This window comes from Diabrotica virgifera, chromosome 5, assembly GCF_917563875.1.
Source record: "Diabrotica virgifera virgifera chromosome 5, PGI_DIABVI_V3a".
NCBI lineage: Eukaryota > Metazoa > Arthropoda > Insecta > Coleoptera > Chrysomelidae > Diabrotica > Diabrotica virgifera.
This window is the reverse complement of record NC_065447.1, coordinates 74629313-74649831: the sequence shown is the minus strand read 5'-3', so window position 1 is coordinate 74649831 and position 20519 is coordinate 74629313. Positions and strand designations below refer to the sequence as shown.

Here is a 20519-nt window from a genome sequence, read left to right as displayed (position 1 = left end):
TGTATTGGGTTTATCCCGTTAATAAATAAATAAATAAATAATAATTGGTATCGTCTGGGTACTTTGCATTCTCCATTGCCTTCGTATTTGAATTTCCAGATCTCTGTACTTGGCGATCTTTTCAGTAAATTTACTGCATAGATTATTGTTGTTAGGTATCGCCACATGAATTATTGTTGTTTCTCTTGTTAATTTATTAATAAGTACGAGATCTGGTCTATTATGTGCCACTGTTTGGTCTGTGAGCACAGTGCGGTTCCAGTATAGCTTGTAGTTGCCATCCTCAAGCATACTCTCGGGGATGTATTGATAATACGGAAGATGGTCTGTTTGGAGAAGTCTTAGCTTGATAGCTATCTCTTGATGAAGGATTTTTCCCACTGCGTCATGCCGTTCCTTGTATTCAGTTGCAGCAAATGCCTGGCAGCCAGCCCCCTGTAAGATGTTGGATGGTTTCTTGGGCTTGACATCCATATCAGCATCTATCGTTTTGAACCTGAGGGTCTTTGATGATATATTTCAGGTAATTTCCGGTTGGTATAACCTGATCCTGAATGGCCAGTAATGAACCCTCCGTTTCAGGGAACATCTTTCCTGATGTCAACCAATAGTTCGACGCTGTATTGTCGACATAGTCTTGGCTGACCTCATTGGGATGTCACCCGTGCAGAGGTTTACCCATCCAGGTGCGCATTTTTTCGTCTTTAGTGAGGTGGTTTATGCGCATTTCTGGTTCCCTCAGTTTGATCGGTGTTGTGTCATCTACTGCGCAAATAGCGCGATGTAGAGTAGATGTCTCAGCTTGCATCTGAAAATAAGTTCTTAAATTAGCAATTTGTTTATCTAATTGCTCACCTATATTCATAAGTCCTCTTCCTCCTAGATTCCGTGGTAATGTCGTTCTTTCTACTGCACTTTTAGGATGGTGTTTTTGTGCCTTTGTGAGGTGTGTTCGTAGTTTTCGCTGAAGATTTTCTATATCTGTTTTTGTCCACTTAACAATACCAAATGAATAGTTAAGCGCGGAACAAGCGTAGGTGTTTAGTGCCTTAAACAAATTTTTACTGTTAAGCTGTGAACGAAGCAGCTGTTTTATCCTTCGTATAAACTCAGTAGTTATCTCAGTTTTCATTTGCTTATGGTCAATTTTCCGCGCCTGCTTTATTCCAAGATATTTGTATATATCGTTTTCACCCATGGCCTCGATGTTCTGGCCATTGTGCATATCGAATCCACCGGGCTGTATCTTTCCTCTGACTATATTTAAAACGCGGCACTTGTCTAGTCCAAAGTGCCTATTAATATCATTAGAGAATGTTTCTGTTCTAGATTGTCTCGAGTAGAAGCCATTAATTTTAAATCATCCATATACTAACAGATATACTGTACAACATATATATATATATATATTAACTTTCGCTACTACAGTATTGTTGTTTTTAATGCTAAAACCTGAGTCAGTGGAGTTTAATAGCTGTGATAGGGGGTTCATAGCCAAACAGAACCACAATGGACTCAGCGAGTCTCCTTGAAACAGGCCCGGTTGATTGCGATATTTTCCGTTTCGATATTGTTTTCACCAGGTATTTGGAGGTGAATTTTAGTCTTCCAACTTGTCATTATATGCCTTAAAAAAGTCACTATGTTATCATCGACTTTGTATATTCTTAATATATCTATAAGCCATTTATGCGGCACTGAATCAAAGGCCTTTTTGTAGTCGATAAAGGCAGTAAAGAGGTTCCTTTTTTGGTGAATGCCTGGTTAGAAATGAGTCGATGATAAGTTGTTGTTTACAACCCATAGAACCCTTAGCGCATCCTTTCTGTTGAGGCTCTATAATATTGTTTAGAGCACAGTGTTGGTAGATATGCCGGGTTATACAGAATGTGACCAATTTATACAAAGTTGGAAGATAAGTAATTGGGCGGTACTTGGCTGGATCTTGGGTGTTATTTTGATTCTTAGGTATTAAATAAGTGGTTCCCTGAGTTAGAAATGATGCTATTTCCTGCGGGTTAGAAATAAAATGTTTAATTAATGTTGATAAGCACTCATGAATACTCCAAAACTTCTTAAGCCAGAAGTTCTGAACTCCGTCTGGTCCAGGAGATTTCCAGTTATGAAGCTCTTTGATGATATTTGAGACCTCTTCAGTAGTGAATGGTTCGTAGTTAGCTGTGACATAGTGGTGACAGTTGTGCATCGTATCTTCTATCCAGTCAGCATTGTTGTTAAGAGCAGCTGGTGTGGAGAGTTGATTTCCCCAAAACTCATGAATCATGAATCTCTTCTTGACTTGGGTAAGACTTGTCGACACTTTCTACGGTGGAGTTGAGTTTTTGGTAGAACGCCTTCTCAGAGTTCTCAAAAAAAGCTATTATTATTATTAATTTGGGAGATGGTCCGTTTGAAGAAGTCCCAGCTTAATCGCTATCTCTTGATGAAGGATTTTTCCCACTGCGTCATGCCCTTCTTTGTATTCAGTTGCAGCAAATGCCTGGCAGCCCCCTGTAAGGTGTTTTTTTTATTTTTATTTTATTTGGGATACAGACAGGACAAACCCATAAAAGTATCCACTACAGAATTTCAGATACATTTACAATTTTACAAACTGATATATAACTACAAACTAAAAGTAAAAATATTCATTGAAGTAAGAACATAAATACAGAAAATGATATGATATGTATGAACAAAAGAGAAGAAAAAAAAATGAGAAAATAAGCGATAACAAGACTGAATACACCAAAAGACTAAGTTTCAAGAAAGTGATTCTTCAATAGTTTTTTAATCATATCCGCTTTATGAAAGAAGATATCAATATCCACAACGCTAGACAATTTATTATAAGTATTTGTCATTCTATGAGCAGGTGAATTTAAAAAGTAATTTGTGCATGCTTGGTCCGTAACAAAAGTATAATTATTTCTAGTAGTGTGGCTTGGAGTACGAATTTTCAGGAAATTTATAAGGTCAATACAATCTACATTATTATTTAGGACCTTGTGAACAAATAAGACATCCACAATTTGTCTACTATGCTCAAGAGCAATTATTTTTAAATTAGAGCGAATGCGTTGTCTATCACTATCAGGATAAAATTTCCTTTTACAATAGGAAATAAACTTATTTTGAATGGATTCTACTTTAGAAATGTATACCGAATAACGCGGATTCCAAATAATAGAACCAAACATTAAAATACTATTGACATATGCCATATATAACGTTCTAATGGTAAAAGGGCTTTGTAACTCAAAACAAGTTCTATATATGAAGCCCAACTGCTTACTGGCTTTTCTAGTTATATTAGAGATATGTTGATCAAAGAGTAGCTTACGGTCCAAAAGTATACCAAGATCCTTAACGCTTTCTACTGCATGCAATACACAGTTAGAAATTTCATATGTGTTATAGTTTAAGTCAGGGCTGCTGCGAGAAAAATGTATATAATTACATTTTGAAACATTTAAAAACAGGTTATTTCTTACACAATAATCAGATAAATTGTTTAAGTCTTCTTGAAATTGAATTCTATCATTAGGACATGAAATACAGTGATATATCTTTAAATCGTCGGCATACATAATAAATTTAGCAAATTTAAAACAGGCAGAAATATCATTAACATATAAATTAAAAAGTAAAGGACCTAAATGGGACCCCTGAGGCACTCCTGACGTAGTGATCACAGCATTGGATTTAAAAGCTCCTAAAGTTACTTGTTGTGATCTATTTCTGACGTATGAGTCAAACCATCTTAATAAATTACCATGTATACCGATTTCAGATAGTTTCAAAAGAAGAATCGAATGATCGATTTTATCGAAAGCTTTACTGAAATCAGTATAAACTGAATCAACGCTTTTTCTCTCATTTAGACTTTGAAGTATGTATTCAATGTATAAGAATAAGTTTGTATCGACTGAACGTTTTTTCATAAAGCCATGTTGTTCAATATTAAGTAGGTTTTTTACGTCATAATAAAGAAAATCAGAAATTATACTTTCAAATACCTTACTAAAAATATTTAACTTAGAAATAGGTCTGTAATTTTCAACTTTGCTTTTATTTCCGGATTTATGAATTGGAATAATAAAAGCATTCTTCCATTTATCAGGAAATTGACCGGCATTAAGTGATTTATTAAACAACAGAAATAAAGGTTCTGTTAGAGATTGTTTACAGTTTTTAATAAAATCAGTAGGTAGCTCATCTGGTCCAGGCCCTTTATGAGGTAAATTTTCAAGTTTATTTTCAATAATTTCGCGAGTAATAGTATATTTACAGATATTTAAAGGCGTGTTAGTGTAAATATTACCAAAATTGCTAACATTACTAGGTACAAAAACAGAAGCAAAGTAATCAGAAAATACGTTACAAATTTTCTGTACGTCAGTAGTAGAGCCCTGAGCAGTAAGCAAACTGTTTGGAAAACTATTGGAATTTCTCTTATTTTTTACAAATTGCCAGAAGTATTTAGGATTTTCAGTAATATTGGTTTCAACGTTAGTTAAATATTTTTTATAATCTTCATTTATTAAGAATTTAGATCTGCCCCGTAAAATTTTGAAGGTTAAATAATCTAAATTATTGTTGTATTTTTTCCATCGACTATGAAATTTAAGCTTTTCTTTAATAACTTTTATTGTAGAAGTAGAGAACCAAAGAGGGTATCTTTTATAGTAATTAGGATATGTAGGTACATGCAAATCAATGATTTTATCAATAATATTATAAAACAAATTTACAGCTTCATTTATATCATTTAACTTAAATTTAGTTTTCCAATCAACTGCATATAAAAGACGGTTAATTTCATTAAAATTCGAGAGTTTAAAATTTCTTCGAGATTGGTTTAAAACCCTAGTGCAAATATTAAAAGGAATATCTACATCAAACTCTAAAGTATTGTGATATTTATCCTCGGGAACTAGTGGATTCGTAGACAAACATACATTTTTTATCAAAAAACTATTGTTAAATATAAGGTCTAAAGTATTACCTGATTTATTGACATTTGGGTTGTACTGAACCATACCAACCAAAGACATGGTGTCAACTAATAAGCTTGATCTAGGATCATTATAATTACTTGGTTTGCAGTGGTCATTCCCATATAGTAACCATTTAATTTCAGGGAGATTAAAGTCTCCACAAATGACAAAAATATCATTAATATTATTTAGGTAGATATCAACAAGCTTATTACTTATTATATTAAATTTAATGCAGCCATGTCTGGGAGGTATATAAACACAACCTATGTGTACTTTTTGTTTATTCCGAGGAGTGATGGTGACCCAAACATCTTCTGCTTCAGAACACCAAGACTCCTCGGAATAGCTAGTAAGTTCCTCGGACACAGCTATAAGAACACCTCCTCCCGTAAGTTTGCTAGAAGAACTTGTCTCCCTATCCCGTCTATACACTTTATAACAAGAAAAAATTTCTTCACTTAAAATTGATGTATTCAGCCACGTTTCCGTTAAACAAAATGTTTTGTTCACAATTAAGAATATTGCGAAATACAATGCTAACTTTTGAATTTAATCCTCTAACATTTTGATACAAAAAAGACAGATTAGAAACACCAGCCATATCCATAAAAAAAATACAAAAAACAATTTCAAAAAAATAAATATGTAGTTTAATCCAACTTCTCGATATCCCCATCGCATGAAATTTTTATAATTCGGGATCTATCATCCTTTCGCACAAATATGACGCAATTTCTTGTCCAAATATATTTGTATTGTTTTGATTTCGCAGCTAGTTTCGTATCTCGTAGAAGTTTTTTATTTTTAGGGGTCAAGTGTTCATTAACATATAATTGGTCAGATATATTTGCTATTTTCAATCCCCTAAAACTATCATTTTGACGACGTTTTGCTTTTGCGGCAGCCAGAAATGCATCCTTTTTAATTTTTTTAGAAAATTTTACAATAATAGGCTTAGGTAGATCTGTACGAAAAGTTGAGGAACGGTAAAAAGAGTCAACATCACCTTCGGTTACAGGGAGATCGATAGCCGAACCAATTTCGGAAACTATTTTTAAAACATTCTCGTTATCTTTAAAAGGAACTCCGCATATCTCAACATCATTGGCTCTTAACTGTTGCTCAAGTGTATCCACTCGAGAATTTAAAAACTTGACCTCATCCCTTAAATTTAAATTTTCTTTTGTCAACTTTTCAATTTCCTTAATCTTGTTAGTAAGAGTAGAAATAGTATTTTCAAAAGTTGTAATTGAATCGCTGCAAAAATTAACAGACTGCAACAAATCTCCGTATTTAATGTTCATTGATGCCATATCCTTCTGAATACTATGCAAAACTTTCAACGTTTGTGACGAGGAGGTTTCTTCTAAAGGAAAGTCATCAGAATCTTCATCAGAAACAATGACCGAACGCCTCTTATCAACTGTCCCTCTGCAATTAGTACACGTCCAAGATAAACCTGGTGTCTGAAAGCGTGAGACATCCGATTTAGTTAAACCAACACACTTAGCGTGATAGAATTTCTGACAACCACCACAACATTTCAGACCAGGTGATTTGCCGGTGACTCCTTGAGTACAGAGTACACATATTGGCATCGTTTAACCAGAAACGATTAATAGTCTATTAAGTAAAAACTAGACGAAACTTTTTACAGTAATTAGTGTATTTGATTTCTGACTTGAAATAGAATTATAACCATCAAATTTATTAATTAATTACATTCAAAATCCATATGCAAACAGAAAAACTACACCAACTAATACTTTAAAACAGTACTCTGCTGTAGTGAAAATTTAAACAATATCGTTTACGGTAAGACTGAGAATATCGCCGTAAATTGAGAGCGAATATAAACTCGTCCGCACCGAACGACTGTCTTCGAAAATATGTTGGAAAATGTGTTGGATGGTTTCTTGGGCTTGACATCCATATCGGCATCTGTCGTTTTGAACCTGAGGGTCTTTGACGATATATTTCAGGTAATTTCTGGTTGGTATAACCTGATCCTGAATGGCCAGTAATGAACCCTCCGTTTCAGGGAACATTTTTCCTGATGTCAACCAATAGTTCTACGCTGTATTGTCGACATAGTCTTGGCTGACCTCATTGGGATGTCGCCCGTGCAGAGGTTTACCCATCCAGGTGCGCATTTTTTCGTCCTTAGTGAGGTGGTATATGCGCATTTTTGGTTCCCTCAGTTTGATCGGTGTTGTGTCATCTACTGCGCAGATAGGGCGATGTAGAGTAGATGTTTCAGCTTGCATCTGAAAATAAGTTCTTAAATTAGCAATTTGTTTTTCTAATTGCTCACCTATATCCATAAGCCCTCTTCCTCCTAGATTCTGTGGTAATGTCGTTCTTTCTACTGCACTTCGAGGATGGTGGCTTTGTGCCTTTGTGAGGTGTGTTCTTACTTTTCCAGATTCTCTATGTCCGTTTTTGTCCACTTAACAATGCCAAACGAATAGCTAAGAGCGGAACATGCGTAGGCGTTTAGTGCCTTAAACAAATTTCTACTGTTAAGGTGTGAACGAAGCAGCTGTTTTACCCTTCGTATAAACTCGGTAGTTATCTCAGTTTTCATTTGCTTATGGTCAATTTTCCGCGCTTGCTTGACTCCTAGATATTTATACATATCGTTTTCACCCATGGCCTCGATGTTCTGGCCATTTTGCATATCGAATCCTCCGGGCTGTACTTTTCCTCTGACTATATTTAAAACACGACACTTGTCTAGTCCGAAGTACATACTAATATCGTCTAATATCATTTGAAAAGTATTCTACAGTTCTTAGCATCTCATCTAGTTGGTTTAGAGTGGGAGCCATTAATTTCAAATCATCCATATATAACAGATGATTAAGCTTCGCCACCACATTGTTATTTTTGATGCTAAAACCTGCGTCAGTGGAGTTTAATAGCTGAGATAGTGGGTTCATAGCTAGACAGAACAACAGTGGACTTAACGAATCTCCTTGGAACAGGCCCCAGCTGATTGCGATATTTTCAGTTTCGATGTTATTTTCACCAGGTATTTGAAGGTGAAATTTTATTATTATTATTTCTTATTAAAACATTCCATCAATGATATGCTAATATTTTTTACGATGTTCTTTACTCAGTTATACACATGGTAGTACCACAAAAGAAAATGTCTCAAGGGTACTTTCCAAGATGGTTCTCTCAAGAATTAAAAAATGATATTATTTTAAAAAAGCAAGCACACAAAGCATTTAAAGAATCTGGGAGTAGGTATGATTATATTACTTTTTCAAGATTAAGATCACAATGTAAAGTCCTATCTAAAACTTGTTACAATGAATTTGTGTCCAGCTCGGAAAATGCTATTGTCAATGAGAGTAATGTGAAAAAATTCTGGTCCTATGTCAATTCACAACGAAAATCTAATGATTTACCATCTGAAATGTTTTACAATGAGGTGAGTTGCCAACTGGGGCCTGATCTACCAAATCTATTTGCAGATTATTTTAAAACTGTTTACTCAACAAAAGATTGTCAGGCGGTTGAATCTTTATCCTTTAATGATATCAGCATAAATAATCTTCATATCAGTATTTCAACAATTTATGAAGAGATTTGTAATCTAAAAACAAACAAGAGTCCAGGACCAGATGGAATACCACGCATTATTCTAAAAGCATGTAGTTTCGTACTTTCTCGTCCTCTCTATATAATATTCATCTCTTCTTTAAAGTCTGGTTATTTCCCTGAGTTTTGGAAGACTAGCTTCTTGACCCCCATATACAAATCGGGGAATAGAGTTGATGTGTGCAATTATAGACCAGTTTGCAATTTAAATGTAATTCCAAAACTATTTGAAAAAATAATAACAAAATATCTTACATCAGTGTTATCATCAACAATAATACCCCAGCAGTATGGATTTCTAAATAGAAGGTCTACTGAGCTTAATTTGCTAGTTTACAGTGAGTTTCTGTCAAGTGTCTTGGATGGTGGTGGTGAGGTAGACAGTATATACACTGACTTTTCTAAGGCATTTGACAGGGTAAATCATAAAATTTTATTGGATGAGCTGAGGATAGCAGGTTTGGGTGGTGGTTTGTTGAGCTGGATCGGCAGCTATTTGTCTGATAGATCTCAAATAGTAAAGGCCAAAGGCTTTAAATCTAAGGAGATAAAAGTACCTTCTGGTGTGCCTCAAGGGTCTCATTTGGGACCCTTGTTATTTAACATCTTTATAAACGACATCCATAGTTGCTTTCAATATTCAGAATTTCTATTTTTTGCTGATGACCTGAAATGCTTCCAGGCTGTCTCTTCTACCACTGATTGTATCAACTTGCAGTCAGATTTGTCCAGACTTGTGGACTGGTGTGAAGAAATTGCATGGATTTAAACCCAAACAAATGCCTCACTATGTATTTCTGTAAGAGGCGTTTCCCCTTGGTTTTTTCCTATACAATTTCTTACACCATCTTGATCAATATGTCAGCTACTAAGGATCTTGGAGTCTTATTTGACAATGCTCTATCCTTCAAATTTCATATCGCAGAGAGTGTTTCTAGAGCCCTTAAAATGGTTGGCTTTGTCAAGAGATGTACAAGAGATTTCACAAATCTCTCAGTAACCCGCCTATTATATTGCTCATTGGTCAGACCCCTGTTGGAATATGCTTCTTCAGTCTGGAATCCCCTCTATACAAGCCATGTACACAAATTAGAACAAGTGCAAAGAAGATTTTTGCGGTATTTGGCCTTTAAGGCTGGACTGGATCCCCTGACAACTACTATTACAACTATGATTCAAAACACACAAGATTTTATCTCCCTCCTCTTGAGATTCGCAGGCAATGTAAGGATTTACAGAACCTTTACAAAATTTTTAATGGTATTGCTGATTGCCCAGATCTACTGTACTCTATTGGTTTAACAGTGCCATCAAGGAATACTAGATTTCACCTCATGTTTCAACAACCTTTTTGTAGAACTAATGTAAAGTAGAATAGTTTTAGTTCAAGGTCTGTAAGGACAGCCAATAACTTGTCTCCGAACATTGATTTCAGTGTAAGTCAAAGACGCTTTACGTGCTTTGTTAAGGATTTAACGCTTAGGGTAGAACATTAATTTATAAATTTATAAGAATATTTATAGGTAGTTAGGCGATTTAGTGTTAAGTGTTCAAATAATTGTCAATTTATTATCTGTGATATGTTATCATTGTCTACATTACACTACATACATTACAGATACATTATCTGTGATATGTTGATATTTAGTGATTTTAATTAAGTGTATTTACATATACATATTTTTATAATTTATTTTGAGGTTTAATGTATACACTTGCGATCATAAAAAGCGGGTCACTCGATGAATTCTTCAAGTTAGATGTCTCGAATTTTCTAAACCTGTTGTCCGATTTGAGTGATTTTTTTAGTATGTTATAGCCTTATTCTTTAACAATATCGCTATTATAATATTGTTGCTAGACAGGTAAATTGTCATTGTATACCGGGTGTAACAATCATACTGTGTTTATTCCTCGAAATTCGGAACACCCTGTTGAATGTATTGGCATAGATAAAATATTGAAATTAAAACTCGATTGTAACCTTAGGCTTTCTTAACATTTTCTTTTTTCTTTTATTTATTTTTGTTCGATAATAAAAAGTTAGGCACGTTAAAAACTAACCATGCTCTTCATCAATACAGGGTGTTTCTGAATAAGTGCGACAAACTTTAAGGGTAATTCTGCATGAAAAAATAATGAGAGTTTGCTTTATAAACATTTGTCCGCAATTGCTTCGTTTCCGAGATACGGGATGTTTAAGTTTTTCTTACAAACTGACGATTTATTTATTGCTCTAAAGCCCGTAGAGATATGCAAATGAAATTTGGTAGGTTTTAAGAGACAGTTATTTTGCATTCTTTGACATACAATTAATAATTCTACATTCACCATTGGCGTGCATACGGGTATAAACATTTTAGATACATCCCGTATGCACGCCAATGGTGGATATAAAATTCTTAGTTGTATGTCAAAAAATGCGCCATAACTACCTCTTAACACCTATCAAATTTCATTTGCATATCTCAACCGGTTTTAGAGCAATAAATAAATCGTCAGTTTGTAAGAAAAAATTCAACATCCCATATCTCGAAACCGAAGAATTTGCAGCCATAGGTTTATAAAGCAAACGGTAATTACTTTTTCATGCAGAATTACCCCTTAAAGTATGTCGCACTTATTTAGAAACACCCTGTATTGATGAAGAACATGGTTAACTGTTAACGTGCCTAACTTTTTTATTATCCAACATAAACAAATAAAACAAAAAAGAAAATGTTAAGAAAGCCTAAGGCTACAATCGAGTTTTAATTTCAATATTTTATCTATGCTGAAACATTCCACAGGGTGTTCCGCACTTTGAAGAATAAACATAGTATGATTGTTACACCCGGTATACAATGACAATTTACCTGTCTAGCAACAATATTATTATAGCGATATTGTTAAAGAATAAGGCTATAACATACTAAAAAAATCACTCAAATCGGACAACAGGTTTAGAAAATTCGAGACATCTAACTTGAATAACTCATCGAGTGACCCGCTTTTTATGATCGCGAGTGTATTTTAGCTCTTAAATTATTTTGTAATAATGGGCAAGGCCCGTAAATAAATAAATAAATTATTATATACACAGTAGTTGGGTCGAGGATTATAACGGTGCGAAGGTAAATGACCACCCCTTAATTTTTTTGTGTTAAGACAATAACTATATTACGACCCCGGTATAAGCGTTTTGTCTAATAGATTCGTTAAATTCATATTTGTTTATCGAAGAATCGTAAGTTCTCACAAATCTCTCGTATTACGTGATTTATTCTTGATTCTCACGAATAGTCGAATGTATAATCTGTTTCTACGCAGAATGTGACGTAATTGTTTTAAGTGTATCAGCGGTGTTTGCCGAGAGGCTCACCGCCAAAGGCATCAAAGTCATAGATCTTTCAGTAAATTGTTTTTACCGACAGAAAGTCGGAGGTTTTATTTATTTTAGAGTTGGAATATCGATAAGAGCCTTTGAGTGTGTTTATATATTTTAACAAGTGTTTTTATTGCTGACTTAAGCATTTTCCATGAGAACGGGCCTTTCGCTGTGACTACGTCCAAGTAAGCATTTTTTTGGTGAGAAAATGGGTGGAGTGAAATATTGAGGTCTCTTTGTGTATTCTTTTCATTGATTGGATGACCTGTTTTTGGTATACGCCAAAGGGATTACCCTGGTGCGTAATTAGCAACTTCTTATTGGTTGAGATTTGATTGATTGAGTGTTTTGGATCTGATGTTGGTAGAATGGGAGATAACTTCTTTTTTTTGAAAGAGGGAACCCAAGTTTGAGGAGATCGGTCAAGTCAGTTCCATTAGGGCAGCCATCACGTTAAGTTTTGTTCTGCCAGAGAGAAACGTTGCCGGTGCCTCGGGCCGCCAATATGCGGTTACCGACAAAGTTAGTAGTGAAGTTCCAGTTAAGTTTTTTTTGGAATTGTATTGCAGAAATAATTGTGTTTAGTTAGTGTTTACCCCATCATGGCTTAAACAATCTACAGACCACCGCGTTTTCGCCGTTTTAAGCGAACGCGATATCCTTGTACCACTGTTGGTACCATCGATCTTTACAAGCAAGTAGAAGTTAAGAAGTTTTCTTTTTGTGTTTTCAACACCCTAGTTAAAGCACGGAGTTGCTTTCATTTTAGTATTTTTGATCCAGTTTAGTGAACTAGACAACAAGATTTTTTTAAATATTTTTGTTCGAGTACCTAAGTGCTAATTTATTTAGACAATGCTGAATTTTTCTATAAATTTTTTTATGAACTATGGTTTCATCAAATATGTACTGTTGCTGTATCTATTAATATTGTGGAGTGACTTTTGTGATGTGAAATCGCGCCTTGGACAACCACAGGAAGATTCAAGGACAATGCTTACAAGGTATTTTTTATGTAGAACTTTTCTTTCATTTATTTGTTTGGTAATCTCGATCTCAATCTGTAACACCGTGAGATCACAGATTCATCATTTCGTTTTTGTTTTAATAAATAATGTTTTATGTAGTAATGAAACAAAGACTTACTCACAATCATTTAATTGTACTTTGACGACCGGTTTCGATCTCTACATTATTCAGATCATCTTCAGGTCGGCGTTACAAGTAGTTAAATGATGCCGTTACAAGGGATGCGCTGCCACTTAGTTGTTAACATGTTAATACGTCCAACTTATGCTAATAGGTTAGCTGGGAGAGGTATAGGGCAAACAGACATGTTACGTAGGTCAAAACACAGTAAATTTTTTTGAAATTTGAATGGATCCTGAAGGAAGATGCGTGCTGTGAAACAAAGGATGTTGTGTTAGACAGGAGAAAGGCAATGCTCGAGTGGATGTGTTTTAAATGTAGCTAAGTTTGAAATCACTTTATTGTAGAATCTTGTACTAATGTGATGGTCTTTGCTCGTTGATGTTTTTCGATATGGGCAGAGGTCAAAGTATTTGAAATGACAAATAGGAAAGTATTTAATTAAATTAAATTAAAATGTCTTGTTCCCGGTCAAAGGACTAAGGGATGTCACAGATTTAATAAAATTGTAGGTGCCAAACACTTTGAAATCTATGAAATGTATAGAAATAATGAGAAGGCTATTTAGATGAAAAAATAGTAAAAAAAAGTTGTCAAAAGAGAGTACCTAGTTAAGAAATGTAAAAGTAAAAGCTGTAAAAAGATCAGAAAAAGGCAAGGATTATTTGGTTTGAGTTATTGTATGATGGAATATGTTCAGAGAGAAAGTTAATGGTAGGGTGTAAACTGCATTCAATATTTAAATAATGTTTTATTTGCTAATTACCATCTTATTATTTCTCTTTTCCTTCTCTCTTGAATCGTAAGAACAATAAAGAATTTGCTGAGTATAGTATAGAGTGGACAAAGTAAGTCACATCATATTTGCTGTAAATTTAAAGTAGTTTATATATTTTTTATTTGAATATGTTTTTTTGTTTTGTTTTGATTTATCTATCTTTCGTTTATTATTTCTATTTTTTGTATAATTTTTGGTTCCCTTTAGGTAACCAGTGGCGCCCAATATTTTATTTTATTTTAATTTAACATTCTTATTTTGATCTTTCTATTTTTTATTTCTAAGCTAATAAGAGTATACTATAACATCCCTTAAGAATCCACAGCCCTACTTGAGCGACCGTGGCCATGTTGTGTAACATCCCCTTATATGACATATCAACATCTTGTCAAAGTTCTATTCCCTTTTCATGTTATAGGATGCCGTGTGTAAAGATATTATTCACGGGGCATAGCTGTATTATTTATAGACCATAATGTTTTACTGTGCCACAGACCCAATCGTAAAATATAGTTCGGCGCTTAACATGTTAAAGGCTAGAGATTAGAGAATTCATATTAAACAATTACAAAGCGCCTACACACGTCCTGACATGACCACCTGACTGTTGGGTCTGACCAATGGAGCATGTGTAGCCCTGTTGCATGACAAAAATTAGTCATCTCGGAACATATTGTATGAACCAGCAATGGATATTGGATATAAGCTTGTTATATGGCACCATTGCCATACTCAATTTTTTCATACTATCACATTACATATTAAATAAAGTTACATTTAAAAAATAGTTTTGAAACACCAAAAAAGTAAACCTTTGAAAAGTAAGTAAATTGTACAATATCAGTGTAAATACTGGATACAAAAAGCTCAAAAGAGGCATATTAAATAATAGGTAATTAAAATTGTTATAAAAAGATCAACACTGTTGTTATAAAAAGGAAGATCAACTGATAAATAAAAATGAAAAATGAAGATAAACTGTATTAAATGTAAGATAATTTAAATTGTGTAAACTGAAACTAAACTAAACTTAAATTATAAGCTTATAAACTACATAAACCTTATTATTCTTGTACATTATACCATTGATTGAAATTTTACAGGAGTATAATGTCACTGTCAGTGTCGAATTACCGACGCACTGTTGCCTCACTGTTAAAAGTTTGCAGAACTGTCGTAAAACAAAAATATTGATGACGCGCTACTGTTTACTCTTAAGGAATAATATCGAATGGAGGAATAAACTTAAAAAGGTCAATTTGGCAAAAATCTTATTTTATTTACTATATTCCTGTATTTCTGCAATAATTTTTCTGTTCCAGTAAAATGTTTATAGTTGGTTTGTATTTTAGGTTGCCCCCAGGTGGAAAACAAAATGAACATTGTGGAAACGTTACTTTTATCTCCCAGAGAGAAATATACATCTCAACACACTGAAGCAAAGAATACGAAAGTTGGGACTGGACAAAGACCTTACAAATGTGAAATTTGTTTCAAGCAGTTTACTCAGATACGGTACTTGAAATCGCACTTGCTGGTACATACTGGAGAAAAACCTTACAAGTGTGAAATATGTTTTAAGCAGTTTTCTCGTAAACTTCATTTGAAAACACATTTGACAAGGCATACTGGAAAAAAACCTTACAAGTGTGAAATTTGTTTTAAACAGTTTACTACTAAAAGTAATTTGAAACGACATCTGAGTACCCATACTGGTGATAAACCTCACAAGTGTAAAACTTGTTTAAAGCGGTTTATTACTTCAATTGACTTAAAAAGACATTTTAGTACTCATACTGGCGAAAAACTTCACAAGTGTGAAATTTGTTTAAAACAGTTTGTTACTACAAATGATTTGAAAAGACATTCGAGATGGCACACTGGAGAAAAACCATACAGGTGTGAAATTTGTTTGAAGGAGTTTGTTACTACAGGTGATTTGAACGTACATTTGAGAGTACACACTGGAGAAAAACCGTTCAAATGTGAAATTTGTGTAAAGCAGTGTATTACTGCAAGTGTTTTGAAAAGACATCTGAGAACACACACAGGAGAAAAACCTAATCAGTGTGAAATTTGTTTAAAGCAGTTTAGTGAAGCAAGTACTTTGAAAAGACATTTAAGAACACACACTGGAGAAAAACTTCACCAATGTGAAACTTGTTTAAAGCAGTTTAGTACTACAAATGATTTGAAAATTCATTTGAGAGTACACACTGGAGAAACCCCTTACAAGTGTGAAATTTGTTTTAAACAGTTTTCTCGAAAAATTAATTTGCAAACACATGTAGGAAGACACACGGGAGAAAAACTTCACACATGTGATACTTGTTTAAAGCAGTTTATTACTACAGGCGAATTAAAAAGACATTTGAAAACACACAGTGGAGAAAAACCATACAAGTGTGAAATTTGTTTAAAGCAATATATTAGTACAAGTGATTTGAAAAAACATTCGAGAGTGCACACTGGAGAAAAACCGTACAAGTGTGAAATTTGTTTTAAACAGTTTAGTGTAGCAAGTACTTTGAAAACACATTTGCTAGTGCACACTAAAGTAAAACCGTACGAGTGTGAAATGTGTTTAAAACAATTTAGTACAACAAGTCATTTACAAAGACATTTGAGAACACATACTGGAGAAAAACTGCACAAATGTGAAACTTGTTTGAAGGAGTTTATTACTACAAGTGATTTGAAAATACATTTGAGAGTGCACACTGGAGAAAAACCGTATGAATGTGAAATCTGTTTCAAGAAGTGTATTACTACAGGTGCTTTGAAAAGACATTTGAGAATACACACTGGAGAAAAACCTCACCAGTGTGAAATTTGTTTAAAGCAGTTTAGTGAAGCAAATAGTTTGAAAGTACATTTGAGGGTGCACACTGGAGAAAAGCCGTACAAGTGTGAAGTTTGTTTTAAGCAGTTCAGTAAAGCAAATAATTTGAAGACCCATTTGAGAATACATCCTGGAGAAAAACCATACAATATAAAGGAAAAAATTCCTCTCATTGGCTGTATACCATAATAAAAAACTTACTAAGGAAGTAAAACTTCACTTGTAGGTAGATGGTATATAAATTTATTAAAATTTTTATCTAAAAAGATCCAAATTGGGTTGAAGTGGGTACATCTATAGTACAAAAAACAAACGTTTTCGGACCAATCAGTCCATCATCAGGTTGAAACTTTAGATCCAAAGTAGTTGGAACTAGCTACATAGATAGGTCAAAAGACCTTACTTAGTGTTACAATAATTAGGCCATTTCGGCTACAACAATGTCGACAATAAGTCGATGTTAAAAGAATATATAAATGTAGTGAGACTATAGTGTAGTCTTCATCTTGGCTTCAAACTGACCTCAAACTGGCTTCTGGCTTCAAACGTCAGTTTGAAGCCAAGATGAAGACTACACTATAGTCTCACTACATTTATATATTCTTTTAACATCGACTTATTGTCGACATTGTTGTAGCCGAAATGGCCTAATTATTGTAACACTAAGGTCTTTTGACCTATCTATGTAGCTCTAGTTCCAACTACTTTGGATCTAAAGTTTCAACCTGATGATGGACTGATTGGTCCGAAAACGTTTGTTTTTTGTACTATAGATGTACCCACTTCAATACAATTTGGATCTGATTAGATAAAAATTTTAATAAATTTATATACCATCTACCTACAAATGAAGTTTTACTTCCTTAGTAAAAATCATACAATTGTGAAATTTGTTTTAAGCAGTTTTCTAGTACAAGTAATTTGAAAAATCATTTGGGTGTACACACTGGAAAAAAATGTACAAAGCTTGAACTTGTTTAAAACAGTTTGTTACTGCAAGTTGCAACGGATAGCTATGTTAGACATCAATCAGGCTGTATCTCTAACTGAGTTTAATTTAAATAAAAATGTATTCTTAATAAATATGGGTTTTCATGGGTCGACCGACCCCAATTCTTCAACTGTCATCAACACGCCTAAGTTCATGAGCAACTTCGATACGAGAATAATAAAAAAAATGCATTGAAATCCAGACCCCGTAATTTTTGGAGCATTAGAAAATGAGTACAAAGACATACATCATTTTTTTTTTGTAATTCCACCTTCAATTTACCGTGTACTTCTCGTTGACTCTTAACCGATAAGATAGAGTCGTTGATGAATCGGGCGGCGTCTGTTTTCATGTTTCGAGGTTATGTTGAATAGGTTTATTTTTGCCATAGACGGGCACGCAAGGTTTCACCAACACGAATCTACCTTATCGGCAGAGTCTACGAAAAGTGTACGGTAAATTGAAGCTGTAATTACAAAAAAAGAAATATGTATGTCTTTGTACTCACTTAACGCTCACATAACGCTCAAAAAATTACGGGATCCGGATTTCAATGCATATTTTTTTTATAATTCTCGTATTAAAGTTACGCGTGAAAGTGAAGTGTGAAGTTTGTTTGAAGCAGTTTTCTCTAACAATTGATTTAAAAAGACATTTCAGAACACACACTGGAGAAAAACCTCACCAGTGTGAAATTTGTTTTAAACAGTTCAGTTAAGCAAATAATTTGAAGACCCATTTGAGAATACATTCTGGAGAAAAACCATACAATTGTGAAATTTGTTTTAAGCAGTTTTCTAGTACAAGTAATTTGAAAAATCATTTGGGTGTACACACTGGAAAAAAATGTACAAAGCTTTAACTTGTTTAAAACAGTTTGTTACTGCAAGTTGCAACGGGTAACTATGTTAGACATCAATCAGGCAGTATCTCTAACTGAGTTTAATTTAAATAAAAATGTATTCTTAATAAATATGGGTTTTCATTGGTCGACCCCAATTCCTCAACTGTCGATCAGCACGCGCAACTTTGATACGAGAATAATAAAAAAATGCATTGAAATCCAGATCCCGTAATTTTTGGAGCATTATAAAATGAGTACAAAGACATACATAATTTTTTTTTCGTAATTCGACAATTTCGTTTTTCGAAATGGTAGACGGTGAATCTGTCTGACTACGCATCTGGTGGCGTTAGTTCTGGTGAGTGGCAACTCCTAAAATGATGGCACAGTAGTCGAAGAGACTCCCTGGTAGTGTGACAGATTGTCCCGTCCTGCTGAAACCATTGTTGGTTTTAAGCTTGGACCATTTTCGTGACCTTTTCCGTATGACCTAACATAGTACTCTATCATAAAATTTTTTTCTGCAAAACAGAACCATTCTGAAGCACCTAAAGGTACACCGTGCGGTACGCGTTCGTTAGATTAGTACATGTTTTCAAGTGGCACACGATCCAACTTCTGTCGGCGCCAAAAACGCACGACGTACACACGGCGCGAAGTGCGCTGCGCGCGTATCTATACATACCTTTACATTATCATGACAATCACATACGTTATAACAACGTTCAGACACCACTCGATACGTTTCGGCACATGACACATACAAATTTGAGGCAAACGAATTTCAGTACTGTTTATTTTGCCGCATACCGTACAAAGAACGAACATCAGATCATGCCAATCTGTTCATAAAAAACCTTTTCGATCAGCCCTTAGAAGATTGAAACGAATCTGGCCAGAAGACCTACTTGAGTAACTGTACGGAGAGCCATTGCTGAATGGTACCCGGCACATGCATACTACAAAATACACTTAGGTTTTAGACTATGCAGAGCACTTTATAAAGAATAACTTTTTTTCGTAAAATTGATATTAAAAAAGTTTCCCATATGGTTCCAAGTTACGCAGACACACTGTATAAACTATTTACTTATTACTCTAAATGTTAGTGTGGAGCAGATTATAAATTTGCAATTAAATAAAAAAAATATTATATTACTTTATTTATGTAATAAGTTTTCTGTTCCAGTAAAAGATTTATAGTTGGTCTGTATTTTAGGTTGTCTCCAGGAGGACAACAAAATGAACATTATGGAAACGTTACTTTCATCCCATAAAAGAAAATATACAGGTGATGATGCTGAAGGAAAAATATTAAATAAAAATATGAAAGATGGGACTAGACAAAGACAGTACAAGTGTGAAATTTGTTTTAAGCAGTTTACTAGTAAACGTGATTTGAAAGTACATTTGAGAGTACACACTGGAGAAAGACCGTACAAGTGTGAAACTTGTTTGAAGCAGTTTTCTCAAAAAAGTAATTTGAAAATACATTTGGAAACACACACTGGAGAAAAACCTCACCAGTGTGAAATTTGTTTTAAACAGTTTTCTCCAGCAAGTGGTTTAAAAAGACATTTGAGAATACACACTGGAGAAAAACCTCACCGGTGTGAAGTTTGTTTGAAGCAGTTCCTTACTAAAAGTCATTTACAAAGACATTTGAGAACACACAGCGGCGAAAAACCTCACCAGTGTGAAATTTGTTTTAAACAGTTTAGTGAAGCAGGTAGTTTGAAAATACATTTGAGAGTGCACAATGGACAAAAACCTCACCAGTGTGAAATTTGTTTGAAGCAGTGTATTACTGCAAGTGTTTTGAAAGGACATTTGAGAACACATACTGGAGAAAAACCTCACCAGTGTGAAATTTGTTTGAAGCAGTTTTCTCAAAGAAGTAATTTAAAAAGACATTTGACAACACACACCGAAG

At 34.2% G+C, this 20519-nt stretch overlaps 1 protein-coding gene across 1 annotated transcript in view; it reads left to right on the top strand.

Moving 5' to 3' along the window:
• The window catches only part of LOC114342876 (zinc finger protein 26-like), a 52374-nt gene extending 33659 nt beyond the window's left edge, over positions 1-18715 (top strand). The window contains exon 2 of the mRNA XM_050650148.1: positions 15262-18715. Within this exon, the coding sequence (XP_050506105.1) occupies positions 15262-16940 (1679 nt within the window). The 3' untranslated portion in view covers positions 16941-18715. The remainder of the gene's footprint in view (positions 1-15261) is intronic.
• The last annotated feature ends 1804 nt before the right edge of the window (positions 18716-20519 follow it).